General features: G+C 37.4%; 1 protein-coding gene across 1 annotated transcript in view; it reads left to right on the plus strand.

The window, feature by feature from the left end:
* Positions 1-19049: 19049 nt before the first annotated feature.
* ADGRA3 (adhesion G protein-coupled receptor A3) overlaps positions 19050-24947 on the plus strand; it is a 53640-nt gene continuing 47742 nt past the window's right edge. Inside the window, exon 1 of the mRNA XM_015624911.2 lies at positions 19050-19309. Coding sequence (XP_015480397.1) covers positions 19050-19309 — 260 coding nt within the window. The remainder of the gene's footprint in view (positions 19310-24947) is intronic.

The following is a 24947-nucleotide window of genomic DNA, read 5'->3' on the forward strand; positions in this document are numbered from 1 at the left end:
CCATAATTCTGCATTCTGACAAAATATCTTGGTTGTAAATCTCAGTTTTTAACAGTAAGAAAAAAATACTAAAAGTCACAGTAATTTCTTTTTAAACCTCACCTTTCCATGCTTACTGTTTTTCTCCTTTTAAACATCTCCGTTCAGAGTTTCCCAGAGTAAAGTGGAAAAAATGCAAATTCTGTCATATTTCCACAAGTAGAATACCCGAAGGTTTCCATTTTGGACTCTGTATGGACACAGGCTCTACAGACAGAGTCAACAAAGGCTTTCCATTAGACATTGACAGTTGGATCAAGTCTTGGCTTTCACCAAAACAAAAAATTTGATGAATGGGAATAAAATAAAAAGAGGAGAAAATAACGTATGAATGTCATCTAAATTTTTTGTCCATCAAAATATTTTTTTAACTGTAACTGATACTTTTAAAGCTACTTTTGCAGTCTTCTTTCAACATGGCTGAACTTCCACTATGTCATAGAAAGTTAATAGGTATTGCAAAAGGGATTTGGATTTTTTATTTCACTCTCCTTCTCCTATTAAAGATTAGCCAAGTCCTCATGCTGTATATAAAATTTCTAAGGGTTTCCTAAAAGCTGAAGGTTTGGCGTTTTTCCTGCAGTTACAGACCACAGCCCTGGATTGATGCCTAGAACAGATCCAAGATATGTATCTTTCATCATGCTTTGTGTCACCTGCTATTGGTTATAGAGTTTGCAATTGTTATCCAGCTGGATTAGTGCCTTAACCATGCCTTTGCTATTCAAAGAGAAGGTTTAAAATGAACAGTGTCTTTGCTCTCCTACAATAGTTCAGTGAGAATGTCAGCATAACAGAGCAAGATGGGAACACTTAAGAGAAGCTCTGGTGATTATTATAACTTCTGTGTTATCGCTGTACCTGTTTATTATCCTGGAATACTTTATAGCCATTAATTTCACTAGGTACTGGTTTCCTCTCTATTTAAAAATAAGGTGATAGTAATTTGAAACTTTTTCAGTTTTCTTCCCTTGAATGTGCTGAGTTTTCAAATGAAAGGCATTCACAGATGAAACAATGGAAAGAGAACACAATACATAGGGAATATCTTTGCCAAAAGACAAAGAATCCTTAAAAAAAAAACCAAAAAAAGTGTGGTCATACCAATTGTTTCCTGCCACAATACTGGAAGAATTCAGTGCAAAAGGATTATAATGCTGTTATGCACAGATCTTTGTCCCTGGAAAGACACTACACAAGAGAAAAGAGAAATGATTTCTCAGAAGCAACACAAAAGATCAATATCAGGATTAGGAAAACATTTAGATATTTCATCAGGTACATGTCATTTACAGAGGACAATATCTATCTGTATATTCTCACATCTATTGCAAAATTACCTGGCACAGAGCACATTTCTGAAAAGCTAAGGAAACATGCAGATAGATGTTTACAATTTACAATGATAAAAATGAAAACTAGAAGTTTTCTGTTAGCTTTAATTGTCTTTCATATTGAGGTACAAAGTATACCTCATATATATATATTGAGTATACACTGAATCAAATATACAGTTCTGTTTTGTTCTAGCAAGCATGTGTGTTGGAAAGTGCAACAGAATTTGGAACTTTGTATATTCCTTCAAAAACTGATGTTAATGAAGCTTTGTAACTTAAATGTTAAAATGTCAGAAGCAAGACCAAAATCACGTATCTCAGTTCTGCAGTAGCCTGCATGTACTGCTGAGTGGATGCTGAAATATATCTTCTCATCCATCACTTTGCAATAGCAAGTTTCCTGTACTAAATTTATTTTGTATCTTAAAAGTTTAAAAGTTGGATGATTGCCTATTAAAGCCAATACTATAGAATCTCAGCTTCTATGGAGAAGGAAATATTAAAGGCACGTGTTCAGACACAACCAACTAAAATACTAACACTGTAAGGATATTAGAGATTACCTTTTTATTATTCAAATTTTTCCTGAGAATCTGTAAGGGAAAGAGGTGATTTTATAAAAAGACATAATTATAGCTGCTTTTGAAGATAATTGTGATCACAGTCTACTAAGAGGATGGATAAGTATTTGACTGTGGGACAAGAATTTCAACAGAAGTGACAAACCTATCGGAAAACAATAACTTTTTCATTGGACAGCATCAAAAAACTGCTATGGTTTTCCATTGTGGCTTATCTCTGTTGCTGCCCACCAAAAAAAGTGCTCTGTTGCAGCACTTTAAAATGTGTCCTCTTAACAATCATTAAAGCTTGAATAATATGTTTGCATAGTTATTCATCACTAAGATAAATTAAGGAAATTTTTGTTTCAGGTTGGAAAAAGAAAAAAAAAAAAAATTGTTTTGTTATTTGATAATAATTCAGGGAATTCTATGGCGTAATGCCATTATCACACAGCATCTAATGCTTGTAACCTCCCATGAGTTCAGTCATTCTGCTCAGGCAGGCACTTCTGCAGGCACTGTGTCTCTTTATGATTCCTTGACCATGGTGCAATCTCTCCTGGGTGCTTGTCTCCCATGCAATGCCACTGCATCATTTAGTGAGATAAATGCTTACATGTACTTATCCTGAGACAGGAACCACATCAAGAGGGGAGGAAATAATTCAGTTTTCCAAACATTGGAAATTTAATTTGTTTCTTTAAGCTCTGTTTCTTTCAACACAAGGTCCATACAATTTAAAAAGAAAGACAGCTTGGATAATCTGTATAAGTCTATCAAATAGGAACACATTGGTAAAATGCACTGAAAAGAGCATATCTATACTAAGTGTTCTCTGAGATAAATTTCAAAGTTTTCAGGTATGAGTCTTGCTTAAATCTCTGTAAGAAAAAAAATCCATAACCCTTCATGTAAGGAAAAGCAAACTGTTACATGACTTAAGATCACAAAACCGGATGATTTTTTTTTCCCTTCAAACTTAGTAAGTGAACTAGGATAAAATTGACCTTTGGTCAATGATTATATCTGGGAAATTTCAGCTGTGAAGGTGAAAGTTTGACAAAGTCATAAATAGCTGAAAAGGACAGAAAGGAAACATTTAAAAACCCTATAAATGTCACTCTGCTCTCCATCCGGAATACCATTGCTTGTACTTTTACAATGCAGTACAGACAGCAGACTAAGGTGATCAATGGAACAACAATATGTCTTAAAATCTGTCTTAAAAAAGAGGACAAATATCATGAAGATTAGAGATGAGATCATGGATCATCCAGAAGACCACCTGCAAAAGACTAAGACAAAGAAGAAAAGAAAGTCTGTTTTAGCCAGCTTCAGTTTCTCGCTGGACTGACCTTTGAACCACCAAGTCATCAGTTTCCAAACTGTTTTACTTGCCAATTACTCAGCAGAACATGACATGATCAATGATCTGAAAGTTTTCAGCTGGTTGTATTGATCAAATATATAAACAAAACACAACTGTCAGCTGCTTTGAGTTTACTGCTGATGAAGTGATGTTTAAAACAATTAATGAATTAATGCTCAAACACAGATGAAAAAAACCTTAGCTGATATAAAAGAGGAAAAATGTTTACTACTCAATTAATTTGCTTTTTAATTGATTTTTTTAATTGTTTGACTGGCAAAATAGAAATGTGAGCTATAATTACCAGCTACCTATAATAGCTTTTTTTTTTTCTTTTTTAATTTCTATTAATTATTTCTAAAGTGAAGGAAACAGGATTGCTGGTGTTGCCTAACCCTTTTCAAATTATTGGTGCTAAAAAAGTAAATATCAGAAAATGCAAATTATTACAAAATGTGAAGGTCGATTGCTTTTTGTAAAAAAACAGGCAGATGAGCAAATGCTATGAAATGCTGAGGCAGGGCTGGGGAACACAAAGGAGTTATGGTAAACTAATGAGCTTCCAGGTGTTGGCTGAGCTTGGGTAGCCAGTAATATTTGCATTCTTAGTCTGGAGCAAATCTGAAACAAAAGGTGTTGGATAAATCTTCAGAGAAAGCACCCTCTGTTAGCAGGACCAGCCCTGAACAAGAGTCAAAGTTTGCAAAGGCACACCACTTTATGAAGAACAACTTCCTTCACTTCACTCCTCCTTGACCTACTCTGAAAATAGGAACAATTTCAACTTTTAAAGGCAGTAATTTAATTTCCTTCTGACAGCAACAGAATGATCCAGGACTCAGTACTATCTTGCCTTTTCAGAAGAAGTGTCTATAAAACAGGGGTTGCTTTCAAAAAGAGACTTGGAGTCAAATTCATTATTGGTCTTCTGGAAAATGTAATTTATGTCCTGCTTAGCCAGGTAAGATGGGAGGCAATCTGGCTGTTAGAAAATAAGGAGCTGAGTTAAAGAAAATGGAAGGGGAAAGAATTAAGAATGAAAAGACTACTATTTAAGGAAAGGGAGAAAACTGAGAGATTAATTTACTGTTAGTTCCATTTTATCTCTTGTAAGTACATTTTTTAATTCTTTAAATCAAAGTTCTTCTGCTCTATGTGTATTGCCATTATTTCCCTGGAATTGAAAATGTCTGTTTTGTTCAGCAAGTGCATGTTAGAAATCTTGTGCTATTAAAAGATGGTGCCAATGTTAACTATTATACAAAGGATTAAATCTTAACTAAGAAGTATTAAAAAGTGACTCTATAAACCTTTAGGTTATTGGTACTTAAAGATTTTTCAAAGAAAGGAAGACCAATATGAGGGATTAATAGTTAAGGTTATGCAAAATCCACTTAATCAGCATGGCTAATTTTAGCTTTGACTAAAGCTGCTGGCAACTATGTGTATTTTGCTTTGGGGCTTTACTTTTGAAAAGAGTGATGAATATATTTTTGAGGTAAATTTATCTTAACTGAAAGTCTACCTAATGCTCTTTAATTGCTGAAAAAGTGATTTTAATGGCATTTGCATTTCGGAGAGGAAGAAGATCTTCAGCTGTGCATCTTTAAGACCTTAAAATAAGCATTTTATTTTCACATTTATATAATATACTGCTTGACTATAAAACAGATGAATTTTATAAACAATACAGTCATCAACATGGGCATTGTTTATGAAGAAATAATTATTCTCCTGATAGTACTTACTCTATTCAGAAAAGAGCCTAGGAAAACTATAGCATACTCTGAAGGTACAAATAACATGACTTGCCAAACTAGCTAGGGTACAAATGCTGAGAATGAGAGTCTTCCATTGACAAATGCTACCTAAGCAAGGCACATGCACAGTGTCAGCTCAAGTAGCCCAGGCATTTTCAACCATATATATAAACTTGCTAATACTTACAGCACTATTACCTGGCTCTAAAATCACAAAGGATTAGATCATTCAACATGAAGTGGATTAGATGTGGTTATGTTCTCAGCTTAAACCAAACTGTATGAATACAAACTCTGAGCATAGAGTGAGCCTGTTCTGTGAGCCTCAGATAAAATCTGACTGAATCTTAAACTGGTGGGGTAAGGTGTTGAGAAAGCAAGGGCTGGGTATTTGCTGAAGCCAACTTCACAAGGCTGTCAAAAATCTTGTGGGAGGAGCTACCCTTTATATTGCAAAAATTAAAAGCCATGGTCATAATTGCATAGTGGATGATAAAGGGCTTTACCTAGTGGAAAAAGTGGGTAAACCTAGTAAAATTAGACTATTGATTTACAATTCTGTGAAATGTGGGTAAGTGTACCTATGTTAGCAGACTGCAATTATTCACACAAACAAGGTAACGTCATGTTAAAACATACGGCAAGATCCTAGCATACTAGTATAGAATAATTTATCATAAATTGAAGTTTCATTAGGTACTTTCAATATTACTTTTTTATCAGTATCATTAATTAATTAATTGAAATTCATGCAGCTTTGCTCCCCTACACCTGCTGTCATGACCTGAGAAGGTCATCCCACCTTCCCCTTCTCCTAGCTTTTTCATGATACTTTTTCTGTGGAACTTGTTTATCAGCTATAAAGGCATGATATACTGGAATAGATTCAGTGCATCCAACTATGTGAGTATTCTGTGTGTGGCAATGATCAGCATTTTCAGAAGGAAGCACACAAACTCCCAGTGAGCAAATTAACTTTCAGCCTATGCTTAGGGCTGGAGAAGGCTTAGGCACTTTGTACCAAAGCTGACAAGTGCATGAAATTAAGTCAGTTCAGTCTGTCTAAAATTAGGCAAAGTGAGTAACTGAACAAAAGGCTCTTTGGGGAAACAGAATCTCAACCTGTCAGAAGCTTTTCCTTCCTGTAGAAAATTTACTCTGTAATGAAGGTTGTGATTAGCTTTGTACACTTACAGAGACTGAGTTTCAGGTAACTAGTTGATGTGCTGATAGCACTGTTATTTTGATAGCAATTGTGCAATTGACTAAAGACATAAATATTTAGGTGTCAAGCTTGTGCCGATCTTGGTGCTGCCATGGCCACATAGCTACACCCAGCTGTGTTATGGATTGTATCTCCTACAGGCAATATCTGCAAGAGCTAGTATTGTAGGGTTTTTTATTGTTACAGGGTTTCTGCATGTCTTGGGTATATGTCCCACAAGAAGCCATATGTCCCCTGCATGGCCAGGTTAGAAAAGCTGTCTTTCAGATTGCAAGTGGCACTTAGATTGACTAGAGCCAATGAAACTACCTACTGTACTATTTACCCTGGTTAAATTTCATCCAGTAATAAAATTCTGCCTTTTTAATATCTTCCTGCTCCCACCGTCTAGTCTTACTCAGATATTGTCTTTGATTCTTGGTTTAGATAATTGCATGGTAGACCACTGCATGGTACTCTTTGCTACACCTCAGAAGCTGTACATCTTTAATTTGAAAAAAAATGTTGGTAGAGATTTGTAGGAGGTATGTCTTTGCAAATGAATTATGCTAATAGTTCAATTAAGAATGTTCAAAGTATTAACTTTTCTGTTTTTCGTTGTAGACTAGCAATTGGAAAACAGTAACTATAAGCAATAAGAATCTGATCCTGGAATTTCCTATACAGCTGTAATTCAAATTTTTTCAGCTTCAGATAATCACAGCCCCTGTTTCCCTATGCAGTTGTGCTTTTTTTGTTTGTTTGTTTTTTTCTGAAGGCATTCAGAAAGGGCATATGTATCTTGACATCTTAACATTTGTTACCTTATTTTGCATTCTTACTTACATTTATGTGACCAAATGAATTTCTGTGGGGTAGATCTGAAAAACACTTTAAAACTTTACGAACTATTTATCTGTAAATGTTTCTACATAGATATTTCTATTACAGCTTCTCAATTAAAAAAGGAAAATATTAAAATATTACCCTTACCTATATCCTAGGAAACCTTCCTAAAATGTATTTTAAGCTCAGATTAGACCTTCCTATATCAGAGGCTGTTAGGGGTTTTTTAAGTGAAAATCTTGTCACTTATGAATAAATTTGTTTAGGTATGCTAAAACAAATGGTTTTAGCTTTAGAGTAGAAATATCTATATCCGTTATAACTCACAACAAGGAACTGTAAACTTTGTAGGATATGTACTCTTCACTGTGCTGCCTCAAAATACCAGTGTCTAAAAAAGGGCTCTCAATTACCTGCAATGTCAAAACTGGGACATTAGATAGGGTGTACAATTCCCAGTAACTTTTGAAAACATGCCTGGTACATTACTTCCTCTGAAAGAAGAGGTAGTGGTGCGTGGGCTTCTTAAAATGCCCTTATGGCCTGCTGAGAGTAACTTAAAAGATCTTGTGTCTTCTGTTTCCACACTGCATCGACTCCAGCCATGTGGGCCTCCAACAGCAGGAACTTCAGTCACTCTTGTTTACTGTCTAGTCCACCCATCATAAGCAAAATTTCCCCTCTGTATAGTGCATGTACCCCTTATTTTCTTCTCAGCAAGTAGTACTTGCAATCCGTTATGTATTTGTATGCTGTTAAAAGTTGCTGCCATTCTTTCCTATGAACATGTCTAAGGAGAAATTGAGCTCTAAGTGGGAAAAAACCTAAATCTATACATTTTAATTATGTATTTTAAACTCTTGAATTTACCCAAAGACAATATTGTGATTGTACTAGTACACACATTTGAGGTAGCATTCATTATGAGGGAAAACAAAGTTACCTTCATCTTTGCATCTTTACATGTTATCCTTTCCCTGAGAAAAACCCAGAGAAGTAATTTTTTACTATTTAAAATATAAGATCATAACTTTTTAAGCCAAATCTATCTAATGATATTGACCTTTTTAAAATTAACTAGTCAAGTCATGTGGTACTTGACTGAAATGAGAAGGCTCAATGCTTATGAGTGCAAAGCCATTCCTGGAGAAGTCAGAAGCAACTTTGCATTTATTTCAACTTTAAGGCAATCTGGATTCTAGATTACACTAAGGGTGTAGAAATGACTGTGGCAGAAGTTTTACTGACTAGATTTTTATTTGTGGCATACAAATACATCCATTATACTTTAAAATAAACACCACTGAAGTCTATGTGCAGACAAATCAACTCTTTAACAATTAATAGTATTTGCTTTTTCTTGTATTAAACACTTTGTTCATTTGTTCATTGCATCTGCCTGTTCTCTGTGCTCTGGATTTCAGTCTTTTTTTCTTTTTTTTTTTTCTTTTTTTTTTTTTCTTACAACTGATGTCTTCTTTCACCATTATATTTTTATTCTAACACTAAAATACATTTGTTGTGTTTTATTGTCAGGTTTGATTAGCTCACCTGCTGTTCAGGTCTGTGCATTGTCTCATAAGAATCTGCAAAACTAACTTGATAATCATCCTTTAAAACTTCTAAAAATGTTCCTTTCCTCTAATTGCAATAAAAAGTCTTGACAATGATGAGACAGCTGATGTTCCTGCTACAATTGCTGCCTGTGTCTTATAAAGAGCCTCTCATTGATATCTTGAGATCTCATATCTCTATCACCTATTGCTTCTTAGCACACCAGATTTTTGGGGCAAGAACAAATTTCTGTATTCTTAAAAGCCAAAACTTTATCTTAGTTATCAAAAAAACATAGGTGGCCACACCTGCCAACAGCATGACTATTTGCTGTGGTAAAAACAAATAAATAATCATATGAATTTTTATTAGCTTTTATAAAGAAAATAGAGCAAAAGATCCCAAAGACAGGCCGTGCCAGTAGACATCTTTTTTCACTCAGTCAAAACAAAAAGGCATAAACATTTCATGAATCCTGCGATTTTAGATGAATGGACAGAAATACCAGTCAACAGAAGAAACGTCAATAAATAAATTTGAGATAATCCTGCAGCAACCAAAGCTCTATTTAGATATGCTTTGGAATATTTAATATATCTAAATAAAGCAACTCAGCTGTGTAGCAGAAAACTGATGCTGATGTAAGCTATTCTGGTGCTGGCATAGAACCAAAATGGCTGTCATTTTTGCTGGTCTGCTCAGTTTCTTTATTTAGGTGTTTCTAACATGAGATGCTGTTTTATGGGGTTTTTTTGACTTAAGAGAAAAAATCTCTTCATGTTTAAATTGAGCTGTGTAAGATGTTTGATCGTGCAAAGTGGTTTTGATCTACTCCCAGCTATCAGCTCAACTGGAAAAGTTTTTTCAGGGTTTGATTTATTTACCTGTGTGTTCATTTTGTGCTGGTTCTATTTAATCCAACTAAACTTCTTTTTGAGAATGCCATGCGCAACCAAGATTAGTGTTTTACAAATATTAAGAAATACTGTCTACCACTTTTGCTTTGTGCATTCATTACTTCATTGAAGAAACCAATTAGTTTGGTTTCACTTGATTTATGCTTTTTACAAATGTGTTACCAATTTATCACTGCGTTTTCTTCAACCTGTTTACATACTGATTGCTCTTGCTTTACTAATTGTTCTAGTTATTTGTCAGATATTGAAGTTAAATTTAGTGGCCTATAATTCTTCTTCATTTTTCCTCAAACCTCACTTATTCTCTTCTTTTAAATTGCAATATAATTTTAGCCTCCTCTTGGTTTCCAGAGGCAAAGAAACAGAGGTGGATATTAAACTGAGCAGTAAGCAATAGAACAACTAATAAAATCTAGCTCAATTAACCAATGACTTAATGAGCAAAGGAGAAAGATCTGCATAAACAGGACTAGCAAAGTGCCTTCCACCCTTGGTTCACAAGACCATATCCTCTCTTAATTCCTGAACTTCTTGTTTTCTGTGAGTGTGTATTTCTCCAAGGTGTGAGGGACAGTGAAGTAAAATGTTGTCAGTTGTTTGTTTAGTATTTTGAGATATGAATCAGCTGAGATTAAAGTTCACTGCTTCAGCCAAACTAGAACTAGGACTACAACACCAGTGCTAAGGCTGTATAGCAAGAAATAGATGGCAAGGGCCAAAAGTTACAGAAATCTCTGACTTTATGTGAGTGTCATGGTTTAACCCCACTCGCCACCTAAGGCCCACACAGCTGCTTGCTCACTGCCCTGGTGGAAGACAGGGGAAAAAACTGGAAAGGTAAAAGAGAAACCTCATGGGTTAAGATAAAAACAGTTTAATGGAAAAGCTGCCCACCCCAAAAAAAAGAAAATAATTCACCACTTCTCAAGGAATTGATTCACCAATTCCCGTGGGCAGGCAGATGTTTAGACATCTCCAGGAGAGCAGGGCTCCATCCATCAAACACTGGCTATCACTCCAAAAGCGATAGCAAGTGTCCTTCTCCTCCCTCCAGCAGTGTATGCTGAGCATGATGCCACAGGATATGGAATATCCCTTGGGTCAGTTGTCCTGGCCATGTCCCCTGTGCACCATGTTCCTTGTGCACCCCCAGCCTCTCCACTGATGGGGTGGAGTGAGAAGAAAAGGCCTTGATGCTGTGTAAGGATAGCTCAGCAATTGCTAAAACAGCCCTGTGTTTTCAGTACAGGTATATCTGGGCATGGTATCTAGACAGCACAAAAAACTGAAGGTAGATCTATAAACTAACAGAGTTCAGTGGGCTTCTGATTCTCAATCTGCACTTGCAGAAAAACAAAACAGAGTAAATGGAAGTAATGGTAAATAGGAACAAAGAAGTTAGATGGCATTGATGAGGCTAGGATTGGAATACTATACACAGTTTTGGCAACTGTTTTTGGGGGTGATAGGGTTTGAAAAACTGGAGGGAGCAAAGAAGAGATCCACAGAAGGGAATATTTTTATATGACAGAGATGGTTTGGCTTTAAAAAGACTGAGAGGTGATATGATTTCAGTGTATTGATACCACTCCTGTACATTGCTGAATAATGCCTTTATACTAGTTTTTTAAAAAAATAGTAAACTGATTTTTAAAACTAAAGGTGAACAATCACTGGAAATAGATTACTAAAAATGAATTCTCTAGCTCTGGATGTTCTCAGAAATATCCTTCTAGAGAGCTTGAATCAGTTACAATCTACTGAATTCACTATGGACTTGTGATGGCTTCTTATATGTTAGACTGTATGATTGAACAGTTTCTTCTGACATTAATTTCAAGGATTCTTGACCCTTTCTCCAGTGAAATAACTTAGTTCTCTTACCAAAACTCTCTGATGCAAATTATTGCTCATAGCAATGCCATCTCCATCAAGGTCTACAGGCAGTGTTATTGCAGCTTCTCACATTTGTTGCAGAGGATGACAAAGGATAGAGTCACTTTTACATCATCATAGTGGAGACCATGATTCATTTAAACAAGGAAACTATCTCAAATTTTTCAATGTAACATCCATTCCTGAGAGTTGGTCATTTTGCAAACAAGAAATATACAAATCCCACTGACAAATTTTGACCCACTGGTTTTAACGAACTGCTGAATGTCAGTTCCTTCAGCCAATAGGGATTGCTTTTCCTACACAAATGTGTGATATTTTATTATCATTAGTATCTCCAGATAATGCTAATTACACTGGAAGAAAAGGGTGAGAATCTTTAATATTGCTGTTAGCAGAGAAGCTTTGCAGAATGTGATTCACAGGTATTCAGAGCACCTAGTAACTAGATTCTAAATGAAACAAACTCAGCCTTTAACACTAATTGTAATGGAAAAATATGAAACAAAGATCAGATCTGCTGGGAAAATAGGCAACCTTTTAAATTAATGTTCTCTGAGCCACAATTAATTTAGATTTAATAGGACAGTTAGTGTATGTTACATGAATACTGATTATTAAATACTCACCAAGGATTAAAAGTTATGTAATAGATTCATAACAGTGAAATTGATATGAACCTATTGCATTGCTATAATACTCAGCAAATATGTTTTAGTATATAGCTGCTATTTGTTTAATATATAATAACTGTTTAATGAAGTCTAAATTAAATACTTGAATGTCATTTGCCTGGGAAGTACCAAAGACAGTTTGGAATATGTTTTCTCTGCTGTATTATCATGATAAAATCACACTGTTCTGGAAAAAAAAAAAAAAAAAAGATGAGCAGTTTGAGGAGCCTGCTTGAACAAAGTTTTCCCTAGGTAGTTTCACTGCCAAAACTCCCATGGAAGTGCCTATATGTCAGGATGATTAAGTACTCAAAGAGCAGGATCCAGAAATTTTGCTGATGTTGACATCAAAATGCATTGTTTTCTCCATTTCCTTCTGTCTTGGGAAGAAAAAAAATTAATGATGTATTAATTGCTATTTAATATTATGCTTCCTATTGTTCTACTTCTTATGCCTTGTGATTGTTTACCAGAACTATATATAGTCCTATGGATAAAATGTACTGGGAGAAAAGATGAGTACAAGTCTCATTGCAGATTGTTTAGACTGTAGTTTTATTTAGAAATTGAGGGTGCCACAGAGATCACTTCTTTAATGATACAGCTCTGCAGCCAAACAGGCAGCTCTAACCTACTGCTGTGGCTCCACCTGCTGAAAGGTACGGGTTTGAGTTCTGAAGGAGTGCCACAGTAAGGCACGGCACTTCTCCCATCCACTGGCTGCTTCTTTTTTCATCTCTGCATGGTACGGCTGTGCCACGTGTCTGTGTGCCATACACAGTGTACATGCATCTCGGGTACTCGACGGCAAGGACCCCAACCCCTGTTTCAAAGGCAATGTCTTCTTTATTGTCATCAGTGTACACATAACTCCTGCTCCATCATTTTGGGTACACCTGTGAGTCCAGGGGAGCTTGTTATCCTCCCTTTCTGCTTTCCTGACAATTGCCCAGGCCTGGCTCAGTTCTGCAGGATATTGTCTGAGCTACAGTCAGTATCAGTGTGGGACTCAGTTATCAACTGCCTCTGGCCAGTGTAGTCTTTTTTATTTTTGTTATCACATTAGCCTTTTCCCTCCTGTTTTTCCATCTAAATTTTCTGCCTGAGTTTGAGATATCGTGCAGGGAAGAAAAACAGAATCTTTTGCTTTAGGCAACATTATACAGCCAATAAATTTGGGACTTTTCTAGAGTTAATGTTCTGTAAAATATAAGGTGAAAAGATTTGGGAATGAAGGAAATACTTCAAACTATTCCTCTTAAGGAAGCTTAACTTCTGAACCGTTTGAACTGCTTAAGCATCAGAGAGCTTTCCTTTCATATGCATTGTTCACACAACAATGCAAATCCCCATCTATCTGCCTAGACACAATCACCACCACCTTAGAACATCATCACCTTCTTTTAAGCCATAAGCACTGCTATGTTAGCAATGAAGTAGTCCAGGTTCTGTTTTCCAATATAATTTTTCCCCATAATTCTGAGTGTTTGAAACCTACCTACATCATAACATCTATTGAAGTATATAACAAAGTATGACAAGGAGTAGAGGGAAAACTATTTTATTTCCATTTTTATTAGTAGACTATTGCTTAGAAGTCTGTAAGTATATTAATGCTGAGTAATGTGCCTAACAGATGAAAATATTTTCAAAAGGGGATGAAATAAGTTATACATTTTAGAAAAATTTTAATGCTAGGCCATATGAAAACTATATTTATCTCTTCCTCTTCCATGCAAATATATATATTTTTATAGCTTTATCTTTTTTTTTTGAGAAATCATGTATGATATATAGAAAGTCAAAATGTTTCAAAATTATATGAAACAATTATTTGAAGTCTAAATACACAAAAATTGGTAATGAATTTCTATGTTAAAAAGAAATCTTGTACAACATATTTTACATATTTTTGAGCTGTTCACATTGCTTTCTAAAATTTAATGATGGAACTGTATTTCAAAGTCAGTACTCCATCTACAATTATAGGCTAAAACAGCAGAAGAGGAGTAATATCCCTGTATGAGTCTGCTGAATCAACACAGAATGTTTTTTTTCCTTCAGTCATGGCAAAAAAAAATGAAAATGAAGCATGAAAATATTCAAGGACTGACTGTCCTTTCTACAGAAGTGAATCTGGTGGTATTTCAAGTTTTAATACACAAAATTTCGGTGTCTAATTCTAGCTTAATTTGGGATTTATTGATAACCAAACCCAGAGATCTCTAAATAAACAGCTTGGACAGCATTTTCCTTTCAAGCATTTCCAAAAAGTTTTCCATAGAAGTATACAAACTAAGTCAATGAATGTTTGGTATTCTGCCAAAGTATTCATGAAATATGTCTGCTCAAAGAACGACCAGGTAAAGGGAAATAATGTTTCTCCTCAGACTCCCAATGGAGGCTAAAAACTCCATTTCTCCCATTATACTACTAAAGCTGAAGGTCTCTGACCCTTGGCTGCTGCAAACTGTGGAGATATTCTCTGGCTTGCAGAGAATATCTCTGTTTCTGAGAACATATGGAAAATGTCCAGCATGAAAAACATTAGCCAAGCGTTTGGGAATACCTGCGTATTTCACACAGCAGAGCTTGGGGTAACTCACTGAACTGCCTGACAGAGGCAGGGGTGCAGTACTACAACCTGCAGCTGTGTAAGTAGTTGTACAAAGGTGACTCTGTGCCTGCTTAGATTTGTGATTACCAATGGCAAGCCAGAATGTGTCAGCACTTATCATCACCTCCCTGTTCTTGGAATATCAAATAACCACAGTATTGCAGACGTAGCTGAGGGCAACCAAATGCTTCCTCTTTCTTTACAATTGCTCTAGCAAATGAAATGTAACTGATGATGTCCCAATCCATGAAATGCGGTTGGTAAAAAAACTCTGCCAGTGAGAAAAAAAACCCATAAAATATGAAGGTAGAGGTAGCCTGGGAGTCCCTTGAGAGGAGAACTAAGGAGCAGCCATTCCAGTGAAGGTGATGCTAGCCCAGGAAAATGGGCAGGGATGTAAAATAATGGATGACAAAAGAAAAGAAGAGGAGAAAGCAAAGAAAAGAGTCAGAATGAAAGACAAACATAATGTAAAAGTTCCTATTTATCTCTCTGACCTCAGGACAGATAAGGAACTTGAAATGCTGCCAAAGCTACCTTTGTTTACACCTAAACACTGATATGAATTCAGTTGCCTTGCCCTCTTTCCCACACCCTTCTTCTGATATATACTGGATACAGAAAGTTACTAATTAGTAGACTAGAAAAAATGGAAGAAAAATGGAAAGATTTTTGTGGTTTCACTTCTTTCATAAAATCTGCCATTAGTACATTCCATTTTGAAAAGCAATTTAAAGTGAATGTACTAGCAGCAAATTTTATGAAGGGAAGGGAAACCACAGAACTGGACAAAATTTGTTTGTTGGCAATCCAGAAGCAAGGCACATTCAAAAATGTTCAAGTTACATGGTTCACTGCAAAGAAAGCATCACCAGCACCAACAACATTACCAACAATGGTGGAGAATGAGGGGATGGAGGGAAAGAAGGTCTGGAGATTTTTCAGTGCAGAAAAAGAAACAACTGCAGAAAGAAGTGATATTTTAAAGTAGCTGCTACCCCAGCTATAGACATTGACCTTCGGGGAAAAACTTGCTTTCTTTTTTGTCTTTATATCAGCTATTATAATAAAAGGTGTTTCCTCCCCATACAAACCTTGTCTTTCTTGAAGTTACATGGGATGGCTTACTTTGTTACCCAGGTGGGAGGTTTCACTCTCCTTCCTTGTGCCCACCCCCTTCTTCAATACTGACATTAATTTAACATTTTCCTGCCTTGACTCAACTCAATAACCTGGCAGAAAAATAAACACAAAAATATTTTGTTGTTAAATTGGTTTGTTGAACAATCAGGTAATTACAGCAGGTGGAGCAAGAGTGAGGGCATACATCCTAAAGGTAAAGGGGCTGTTGGAAAGGTAAAAGCAACAGGACTTTCTGGTTTTTGAAGCAGCTATACTATGTAGCTTTGTTCTTATATCCTTAGACCACTAGAACTACAATAAAAGTAGTGACCTAATAAACTCAACATAGGTATACTGCAGTTCAAAAAAACCCCAAGCCCACGCATGAAATTTGTTAAGTGACTCCTGTGGGACATGTGTTTTGGATTAAGGGCTTTCCTGAGTCACTGTAAGAAAACATATTTTCAAATATTTGGCACAGAACAGAAGTTGCAGTAATTTGCATGAAAGAGGAAAGATGAAGGGACAAGCGTAAGCCTTCAAGAAGAGACTTGTGCTTGAGGCCTTCAAGCTTTATGAAAATAGGTAAGGAACAGTGGAATTAGACTCACCTCAGAAGCAGTAAAACTAAGAAGAAAAATCAACAGAGAGCAAGACTTGTAGGTTTCCATAGTAGCAGTTTAAACAGAAGCATGATTTAAAATTGTAGTTTTGCACGTGGCATCCAGTTAGATATCTTAGTAGAAATGGTTTCTGCAGAGATGAAATAACAGAGCAAATAGCTCAAAAACATCAAGGGCAAATAACACACAAATCTGTACATTAGAAAGAAAGGAATGGACATGACATTAAGATGAAAAGCAGTAACAAGAAATTTGTCTCTCCAGGACTTTAGGCAAATAGAAAATTATGACAGGCTGTGATCACAGACACCAGAAGCAACAGTTCACCACTTCCATCATCATCATATTTAGATTATGTGACCACATGGATCATCTCACTGATCCAGCTGATCCAACTATGCATTGCCACAAACAAAGACAAGGTTGAGAAGCAAGTAGCTTAAGAAAACTGTGAGAATGTTTCTTTCAGTATCACTGAAGTGCAATCTTAATTAGCCATGCTGAAACTGTGGTGATGCCAAACCAAAATTCTGGTTGGATCAATAGTCTGAACAGGTATATACTGCCCCCACTGTCAGAAGAGGCAGCTTTATGTCCTATCTCCATGCTGATCCATCACCCAGACTTTTTATGTGGTTATGCAGAGAATTGGGTCATGTTATTGATGTAGGTAAAGGTTCTGGGAAGAAGGTGGCAAACCAGTAGTTTTAAGGTAGTTTAACCCAGCATTACTTTTGAGGGAAAATGTATCTTGGGCCACGGTTTGATACAGTTAATCCAGCTATACAGTTCCTGGTGCCAGATCAAAAATTATAAGCTTCTTTGACACAAAGCACTTATCCAACACAAATCAACAGTGCATTTTGAATTTGTTTAAATCAGAGCCCAAAACTGAAGAATTACCTGTACACTGGTGAATTTTATACTAATTAGACCTCTCTTCTCTTACAGTTAGTGTAACTGCAGCACAGGAGCAAAAAGGCATTGTCAATTTTGCATTTTGTGTCTGACCTAATTTAGTTCAAGTGAAACAGTGGCCTCACATCTCACCCAGATCAGGTTGGTCCTGTTGAGTGACTCAGTAGCACACAAACATCATATTAAAGTTCAGGGACCAATGTCTTTTCTGCACTCTGGTCAACAATTTCAGTACTTAGATGTTTCAACTTCATTTTTAAGAGGACTCAGAGTCTACTAGAAGTAAAGGGTGATAGTGAAGTTTTTACTGCAATCTTGTTCCTTTTTCTCCAATCCACAATTCCAATGGTTTGCCAGTATCTTTTGTTAGGCCACATTTAAAACTGAGTCACGGTCTGAGTGTTCAGCATTATTCAAGGACATGTTAGGTTAGAGATTTTATAAGACTCATTTTGGCAGCCGTTACTGCCAATATCTAAAATGGCATTTCTGTGTCACAGAAAGTAGTTTGCAGGGTGCCATTTGCCAGTTCTCTTCTCAAAGGATAGGGCACTGTGAGTACTTGGTTAGTTACAAGAACTTCCTTTGGGTTCTGGAAAACCTGTCTTAAAATTTTTAAAGTCCTGCCGCTTCTTGTAATTTGATTGAGAGTTAGGTAACAGTTATTTTATTATCCTCACACCTACCAGAGGCAAAGAACATATTGAGAATGTCAGCTATCATTGGCACAAAAGTGTTTGTGCCTGGCTGTCCTGGCTGCAGAGAAATGTGAGAACATGACCTAATTCCACTCCAAAAAGTAGTTTCAAGTGTGCCATGAAAACACACATTGTAGGTAGATGGAGTTTTTGTGTGCATGTGTGGGTTTTTTTTATAGTTGCAATGAATGATACTCAAACAACTTTTGGCTATCAAGTGGAAATAATTGGTTACCTCATTTTACGAGGACACTTTGAGGAAAAATGTTTTATAAGTACTATTTACTTGGCATGATGAATTCTGAAGCTATTCAGCACCTAGGCAGGGGGTTATCTTTCCTCCATGAAGCAAGAACAGCAACAGTCCCCATTGCAAGACTAAGGAACTGGAGCAGGAGGGCAAGAGCCCCTCATGGAAGCAGAGGAGAAGGAAACCAAAGCTCTTTATCGAGGAGGACAGGGCTCAGAGACAGTCATAGGACCCCCAGCTGTAGATAACACGCAGGCTCTGCCCATGAGGGAAGGAGCGGCACGGAAGCTCCCCCGGCCCGCCACTCCCGGCCGCGGCCCCCGCCCGGGGCCGCGCATGCGCGGGTGCACGGCCGCCACCACGGCGCTTGCGCAGTGGGGCCGCGGCCCGGCGGGCGCGCTCGGTGCCGCGGGTCCGGCCCCGGCGGGAGGCGGCGCTGCTGCCGCCGCGCTCGGCCCGACCCGCGCCACACAAAGGCGGCCGCGGCCGCCACGGCTCCCGCCCGCCCGCAGCTCCCGCGGCACCGCATGGCGGCGGCACCGCCCCCGCGGGGCTAGGCCAGGGCGGACCGGAGCCCCCTTCTTCCCTCCTTTGCTCCGGCCTCTCCCGCCCGGCCCGTCCGCCGCCGGGAGGAGCGGAGCAGGGTCCTGCCCGGCCCCGCCATGCTGCCCCCGGGCCGCCGCGCTCGCTGCCGCCCGCCCCGCCGCCGCCGCCCGGCGCGGCTCCTGCCCGCGCTGCTGCTGCTGGCGGTGCTGGGCGGCGGCGGTGCCGCGCTGCCTCCGGGCTGTAAGTACGACGGGCGTCCCAAGAGCGCCGGCAAAGCAGCGGCCGGCGGACCGGCGGAGGTGAAGGTAGTTTGTAGCAACCTGGAGCTCGCTCAGGTCCTGCCTCCCGAGGCGCTGCCCAACCGGACGGTCACCTTGTGAGTACCGTCCCCGCGTGGGGGGTGGGCAGCCTCGGTGCGACGTGGACAGGGCGGAGGGGGAGCGGGAGCGCCAGTCTGAGGTAAAGTAGGGTGAGGTGGGGGGGAAGTGGAGAGTGTAGGTGACTCCCCTCTACTACTGGAGAAAGTCCGGGGAGCGGATGTACTTTTCATGTTTTCCGGTAGTTTCCCGGGATGGTCATTTTCGAAGGGGGCGAAGTGTCCCGTAACTCACCGGTGGGGAGGCACCGTCCCATGGAGCTGCCCCCGCGCCTCCGCTCAGCCCATGGAGCAGCATCCCAAGCTCTCCTTCCATCCCTCAGTAGGCGGGCTGTTTTTGTGCCGAGGCAATCCCTGCTTACCCATTTGAATAACAAGTTTCAAACGGGATATGCAACTTAATCCAAAGTAAAAATATACCGCCACTTACTTAGACATAAGTGTGCAAAGAGACCTTTTCCTTCCTGAGACATTACCTAGCAATGTCTAGGTAATCACTCTAGCAAAGAAGTCCACAGAATGGTTTGGATTGGAGATCTCAAGATTAGCTGGTCGAGTCCCTCTGGCATGGGCAAGACTGCTCAGCACTGGATCTCATCAGTGGATGTGATGTTCAAAAGTGGAACCCTTGTCCTTTCTTTGGAGAGGCTTATTGTGCCTGTGCTACCATGGGAGGACTCAAGTGCAACCAAGTAGTGTGCAAGAAAGTCAATGAAAAAGAACTGAAATATGGGGTCTAGTTTAAGATATTTATCTACTTGACTGGAAATAGCAGGTTTGGAAGATCTATACCAACATTTAAAAATACAGAACGTGATGTCATGAGAACAACAATCTGCTGCTTTTGTAAACGTTGACAGCACTGAAACACCAAGGAAGGGTGTTCTTCCAGAAGTCTTAGTGAGGTGTGAACAGCAGATGCGTGGACCTGGACCCATGAGAAAAGGAAAGAAAAAAATGGGAGCTGAATACTACAGTATTATATCAGCTGAATAGACTACAGTAGTTGTTTCTGCTTGGAAGTCTGCAAGGGTTCAGACAAGGGTTCATTACTTGTGAGAAGTTATTATAGATGTTCCTGTGTGGAGTTTCTGAAGTAGAAAACAAGGCAAAAAGTAGAAGTGACAGTAGTTAGATCAATGAATCTCTTCTAGTCTTTGTTAGCCTCAAATGCTTTGCAGTGATTAAATGTTAGGAGTATGGTATTATCCATAACATTTTTGGTATCAGTAGATGTTAATATGGTTGATATGCTGAAGTTCACTCTGAGGTTGTATTAGTTCAAAAAACTTGAATCACAGCTATGATTGCTGTGAAAGACAACCAGATACCAAACACAGCAGCCTTGCTGTGGTGGATCTTTGCAGTGACAGAAGAATTTGGAAGAATGGTTCATCTTTCATCTTGATTTTCATACTCCTTCAATGTCTAGAGCATATCAACATACCCTAATTAGTAGCTTTCAACTGACCACTCTTTGAACAACTTCTAACAACTTCCTAAACATTTATTTTTCTGATTTGAACTTCTTAGTAGACATAGCAAGAAACAATGCCATTTTTTCCTTGTTATTTGTAGGAAATATCATAACTGTATTGATACAATTTATTTAAAATTTTGCTTCAATATAAGGCAAGGATTATTAAATCAATGACCTCCTTTTTCCAAGACAGTGGACCCTAACTGTTCTGCTCAGGTTCAGCATCTTGCATGTTTTTTGACTATTGAGCATGGCTTTCTATTCTCTCAGAGGTTTTGTTGTGTTTTTTTTTTTTTTTTTAAATTATTTTTACCAAATCCACACTAACATAGAAAGTGTTGGTCATCTGTGGGGTTTGTTGCCACATGCCACTTGACTACCCTCTTGATTAGTAGTGCTGGGGTTATTTGTTACCTAATCTTTTGCCAAAAATTATGGTTTTTTCCCCCAAGTTGATACTTAAAATTGCAGCACTTAGTGATTAGTTGTCTGATTAGAGTCTAACTGCCCTGAATTATCTTGAATCTTGATTCTTGTGGGACTCATCTGTTAAGATAAGTACTACTTCTCTTAGATCTTTTTGGATTATTGGATCACTGCAGAGATATGTAGCTGAAAATAGATCACGGTTGTGTATATCAGCCACATTTTAATTCAGTTAATTTTCTTTTATGTTGACTATTTTGAAAAAGCCAGTTTTAAATACAATGACCTATATAGTTATATGTAACTTTTTGTTTTTTAGATGAGTTAGGAATGATGCAAATGAAGCTCTTAGATTTTCAGCAGATTAGCTGCTGTGCCTTTAGCATTTTCCATTTATTTTTTCCCAGTGAAATACTTTTGAGGACAATAGCCTCTAAAAAGTGAGAAAATAATAGAAATAGTGTAAATTAGGATAAGCAAGTAGCATCTGAGGATGATGGCCAGGTTCCTTCATTCTTGCACACCATTGTAGTTAGTGGTTAATGATGGTACAACTTGGGCAAGGTCACTTAATTTACGAAATGCCTTGGGCTGTGTTCACCACAGAACATGTTATTGTCCCAGTAATTTAGGTCAGTATGATGAGAATCTTCAGTTACAATTAAAAAAAAAAAATCCTAATTTAATTTCAACTGATAAGAGATGAAGTAAATTTGTTTCATGACTGAGGAAGAGAAGCAGACATTGCTGTTTCATGACTGAGGAAGAACAGACAAGGGAAGAGGAGTATTAAAGTATGGAAATGTGTTTGTGGGAGAGTAAGCCATGTGTAGGATTTCTGGCACCACTGTAAATTGGTTTTCCTTTATCCAGGTAGAATTATCTGTTGCTTTATGGGAAGCTTAGGTCAAATTCCAGGGTGAATTCAAGTTCATTTATAACTAAGGAAGGGACATTTTTCCTAGCATCATATAATAACAGCTGATTTGGATGCAAATGAAGGGTGTATCTACATGAAAACCATCCATGGCTATGTCCTTTGTAGGTTAAGCAGACAGATGAGATGCTTTTGGTTTGAAGATACCAAAGCAGAGTTAATGTAACTGTGGTTTGTCTGCCATGGTCTTTATTTCAGTAGATATTGAAGCCATTGAGATGCTGCACATTTAAGTGAGGAATGCACTATACTCCTGTAATAGAAGCCTGACATAAAATGTCTGTTGCTGTTGTGTTTTCTTTGTGCAAACTCAAGTGATGATGGTGGTTACTTGTTTGAACTTGTTGGCTATTAGCCATTACTTCGATTTTTGGAAGAGAATGTGTAAGTCCACTGAAGACAAGCCCATGAAGCTTATTATTTGTTGAGAATATTATTTACCTCTTACATATGTTATTAGAACAGGAATCTAAATAAAAAAAGGAAAAGCATATGTACTCAGTAAAGAATAGCATTTCTGGCTCAGGAGGCTTACTGCTCTGCAAACAGCTTTGCTGAAGCACATATCCTCATAGGAGCATAGGAGTATCAGTGTTTGCACTTAAAAAAGTGTTAGGATTTACAAGCCGGAGCATTTGCCTGGGTTAGTGTTCAGAGCTTTTCAAAGATACTTTTAACTGGATTGCATTTAGGAAATATCTTAAAATGTTGCAGTTTTCCTCCAGCTCCTAAAGGAAATCCATTAAGAAGCTCATATGCATACTTACTTGGACTTAAAAAATCTGTGCAATTTTTCCATTTATGACACAAATTTAAATTTCAAAAGTTTCAAAGCAAAATGTCAGTGATATTGCTAGAAGCCACTTGTATTGCGATGTTTGATTACATTGTAATTATCTGAGTTGTGTAATGTCAATGTCCTGTGTGGAAGTTAGCCTCTTTTAAAGTACATTTCTATTTACTTCATGGTACTCTTTATAGCTATTGGTTTAGGGTTTTTTTGGTTATGTTGTTTGCTTGGTTTTTTTGGAATAGTCAATTTTAGACTGTGAAAGTGCTCAGTACTAATAATTTGGGAAGCAATAACATTTTTGAAGTTACAAGGCGCTAATAATCCCAATTAGAACTTAAAATTTTCTTTGACCAGTGGATACACAGGCTATGCAAAATGCATCTTATGAACACAAGGCAGTACACAGATGATACCTGAGAACTGTAGCCACAATGTAGTAATTTGCAAGTACATGTACATGCCTTTTTTTCAGTCACATCTGACTCCTAAAAATCATTAGTGTTGTTTACTGATAGGATTGTGTTCTATACTTCCATCAGATTTTGTGTGGTTTTTACCTTTATGAGAAGATAACCACTTCTGTGCTTTTCTGTATGTACTTTTCCAACATGAATTAATTTCTGTGAGCTTGGATAGGATCCGGATAGGATCTGGAGTGAATGCAGCATGTATACATAGTAATATATTATTATGTATGCTTTTGTATATATATATATATACAAAATATATATATGTGTGTATAAATATATATATGTATATATTTGAATATTGCAAGAAAATTGATGTCACAATACAGTGTTTTTTTTCTTAAAAGAACAGTGTTTTCTTCTAAACTGCAGTATTTAGTTCTATCTGAAAAATTATTCAGCTTTGGAAGACATCATGTTCCGTGGTTTATATGTGTCCACTGAGACACACTGTTGAGATTGAATAGTGTTTTCCTATTTCATGAAGTGCTGCAGTAATGATTTTAACATACATGGTAGTTTTTTAACTGGCAATAGTCTTAATGCAATCTTGTATTCAATTATTGTATTGATTCATATGTCTTTTTAATTAAAAAAAACCCCCAATTTTCTGTATTAGCATTTCTAAATTCTTGTATGTGCCTTTCAAAATGAGATTATTGTTCTTTTGATTAAATAGATGAGATAATTAGAAATATGTTTTCTGTACCATAAATACAACTGTAGCAGTTGTTACAAGCCTGGGGTTCAGGTTTTCATCAGAGCTATGTATTGTTTACTGTTGAGTTGAAAATAAGGAAGAAGGACATAGCTATGTGCTGCAAAATTCTGGAGAGCAAATTGAAGTTTTTTGTAGTGGGACTTTTTTTTTAATTCCAAGAGCTATCATATTAATGTAAAATAGCCCAATACCTTTGTTCCTAAGAAGATACCCATATAAGCAATGCTCTTCATGTGTTCATTAGCCCTTCAAGTACTCCTAAAGTGACTATTAAATGTTGAATGTGTTATACTGTTTCTACCCTCAGGAAGACAGATTTTAATCTTCACAATTAATACTTTTTTATTTTATTGTTGTGTTTTATTGATCAGTAGTATTCCTGGGTTTGCTTCAGAATAGCAAAATACTAAAATTTTTATTTTTAATGCCAAGAGTGAAGGAATTGAACTAGAATTTGTGTTGCAATGATGAAGAACTTCTTATGTCTCATTGCGTGCAGTTTGCTCATGTTTCAGAGGTTATTTTTGTAATTTAAAACAACTATGGAGCTGCAAGTTTAAATTTTTCAGAATTTAATGGTTCCCATATGTACTTTACATGGGCCAGATATGTTGCAGGTTCATGGATTTGTCATTACTGCCTTATACAGTCTATCTTCACCATTACAGTCTATAGTTTTTTAATCTATTCAGTTTAAATGCATTTTTTATACTACTAGTTAATCCATGAAGATTAAAAACAGTTGAGCATTTCTCTTCATCAGTGATAATAAACTGTTTAAGAATGTCACATAAAGTATGTTTCTGTGAGTTTT

This window comes from Parus major, chromosome 4, assembly GCF_001522545.3.
Source record: "Parus major isolate Abel chromosome 4, Parus_major1.1, whole genome shotgun sequence".
NCBI lineage: Eukaryota > Metazoa > Chordata > Aves > Passeriformes > Paridae > Parus > Parus major.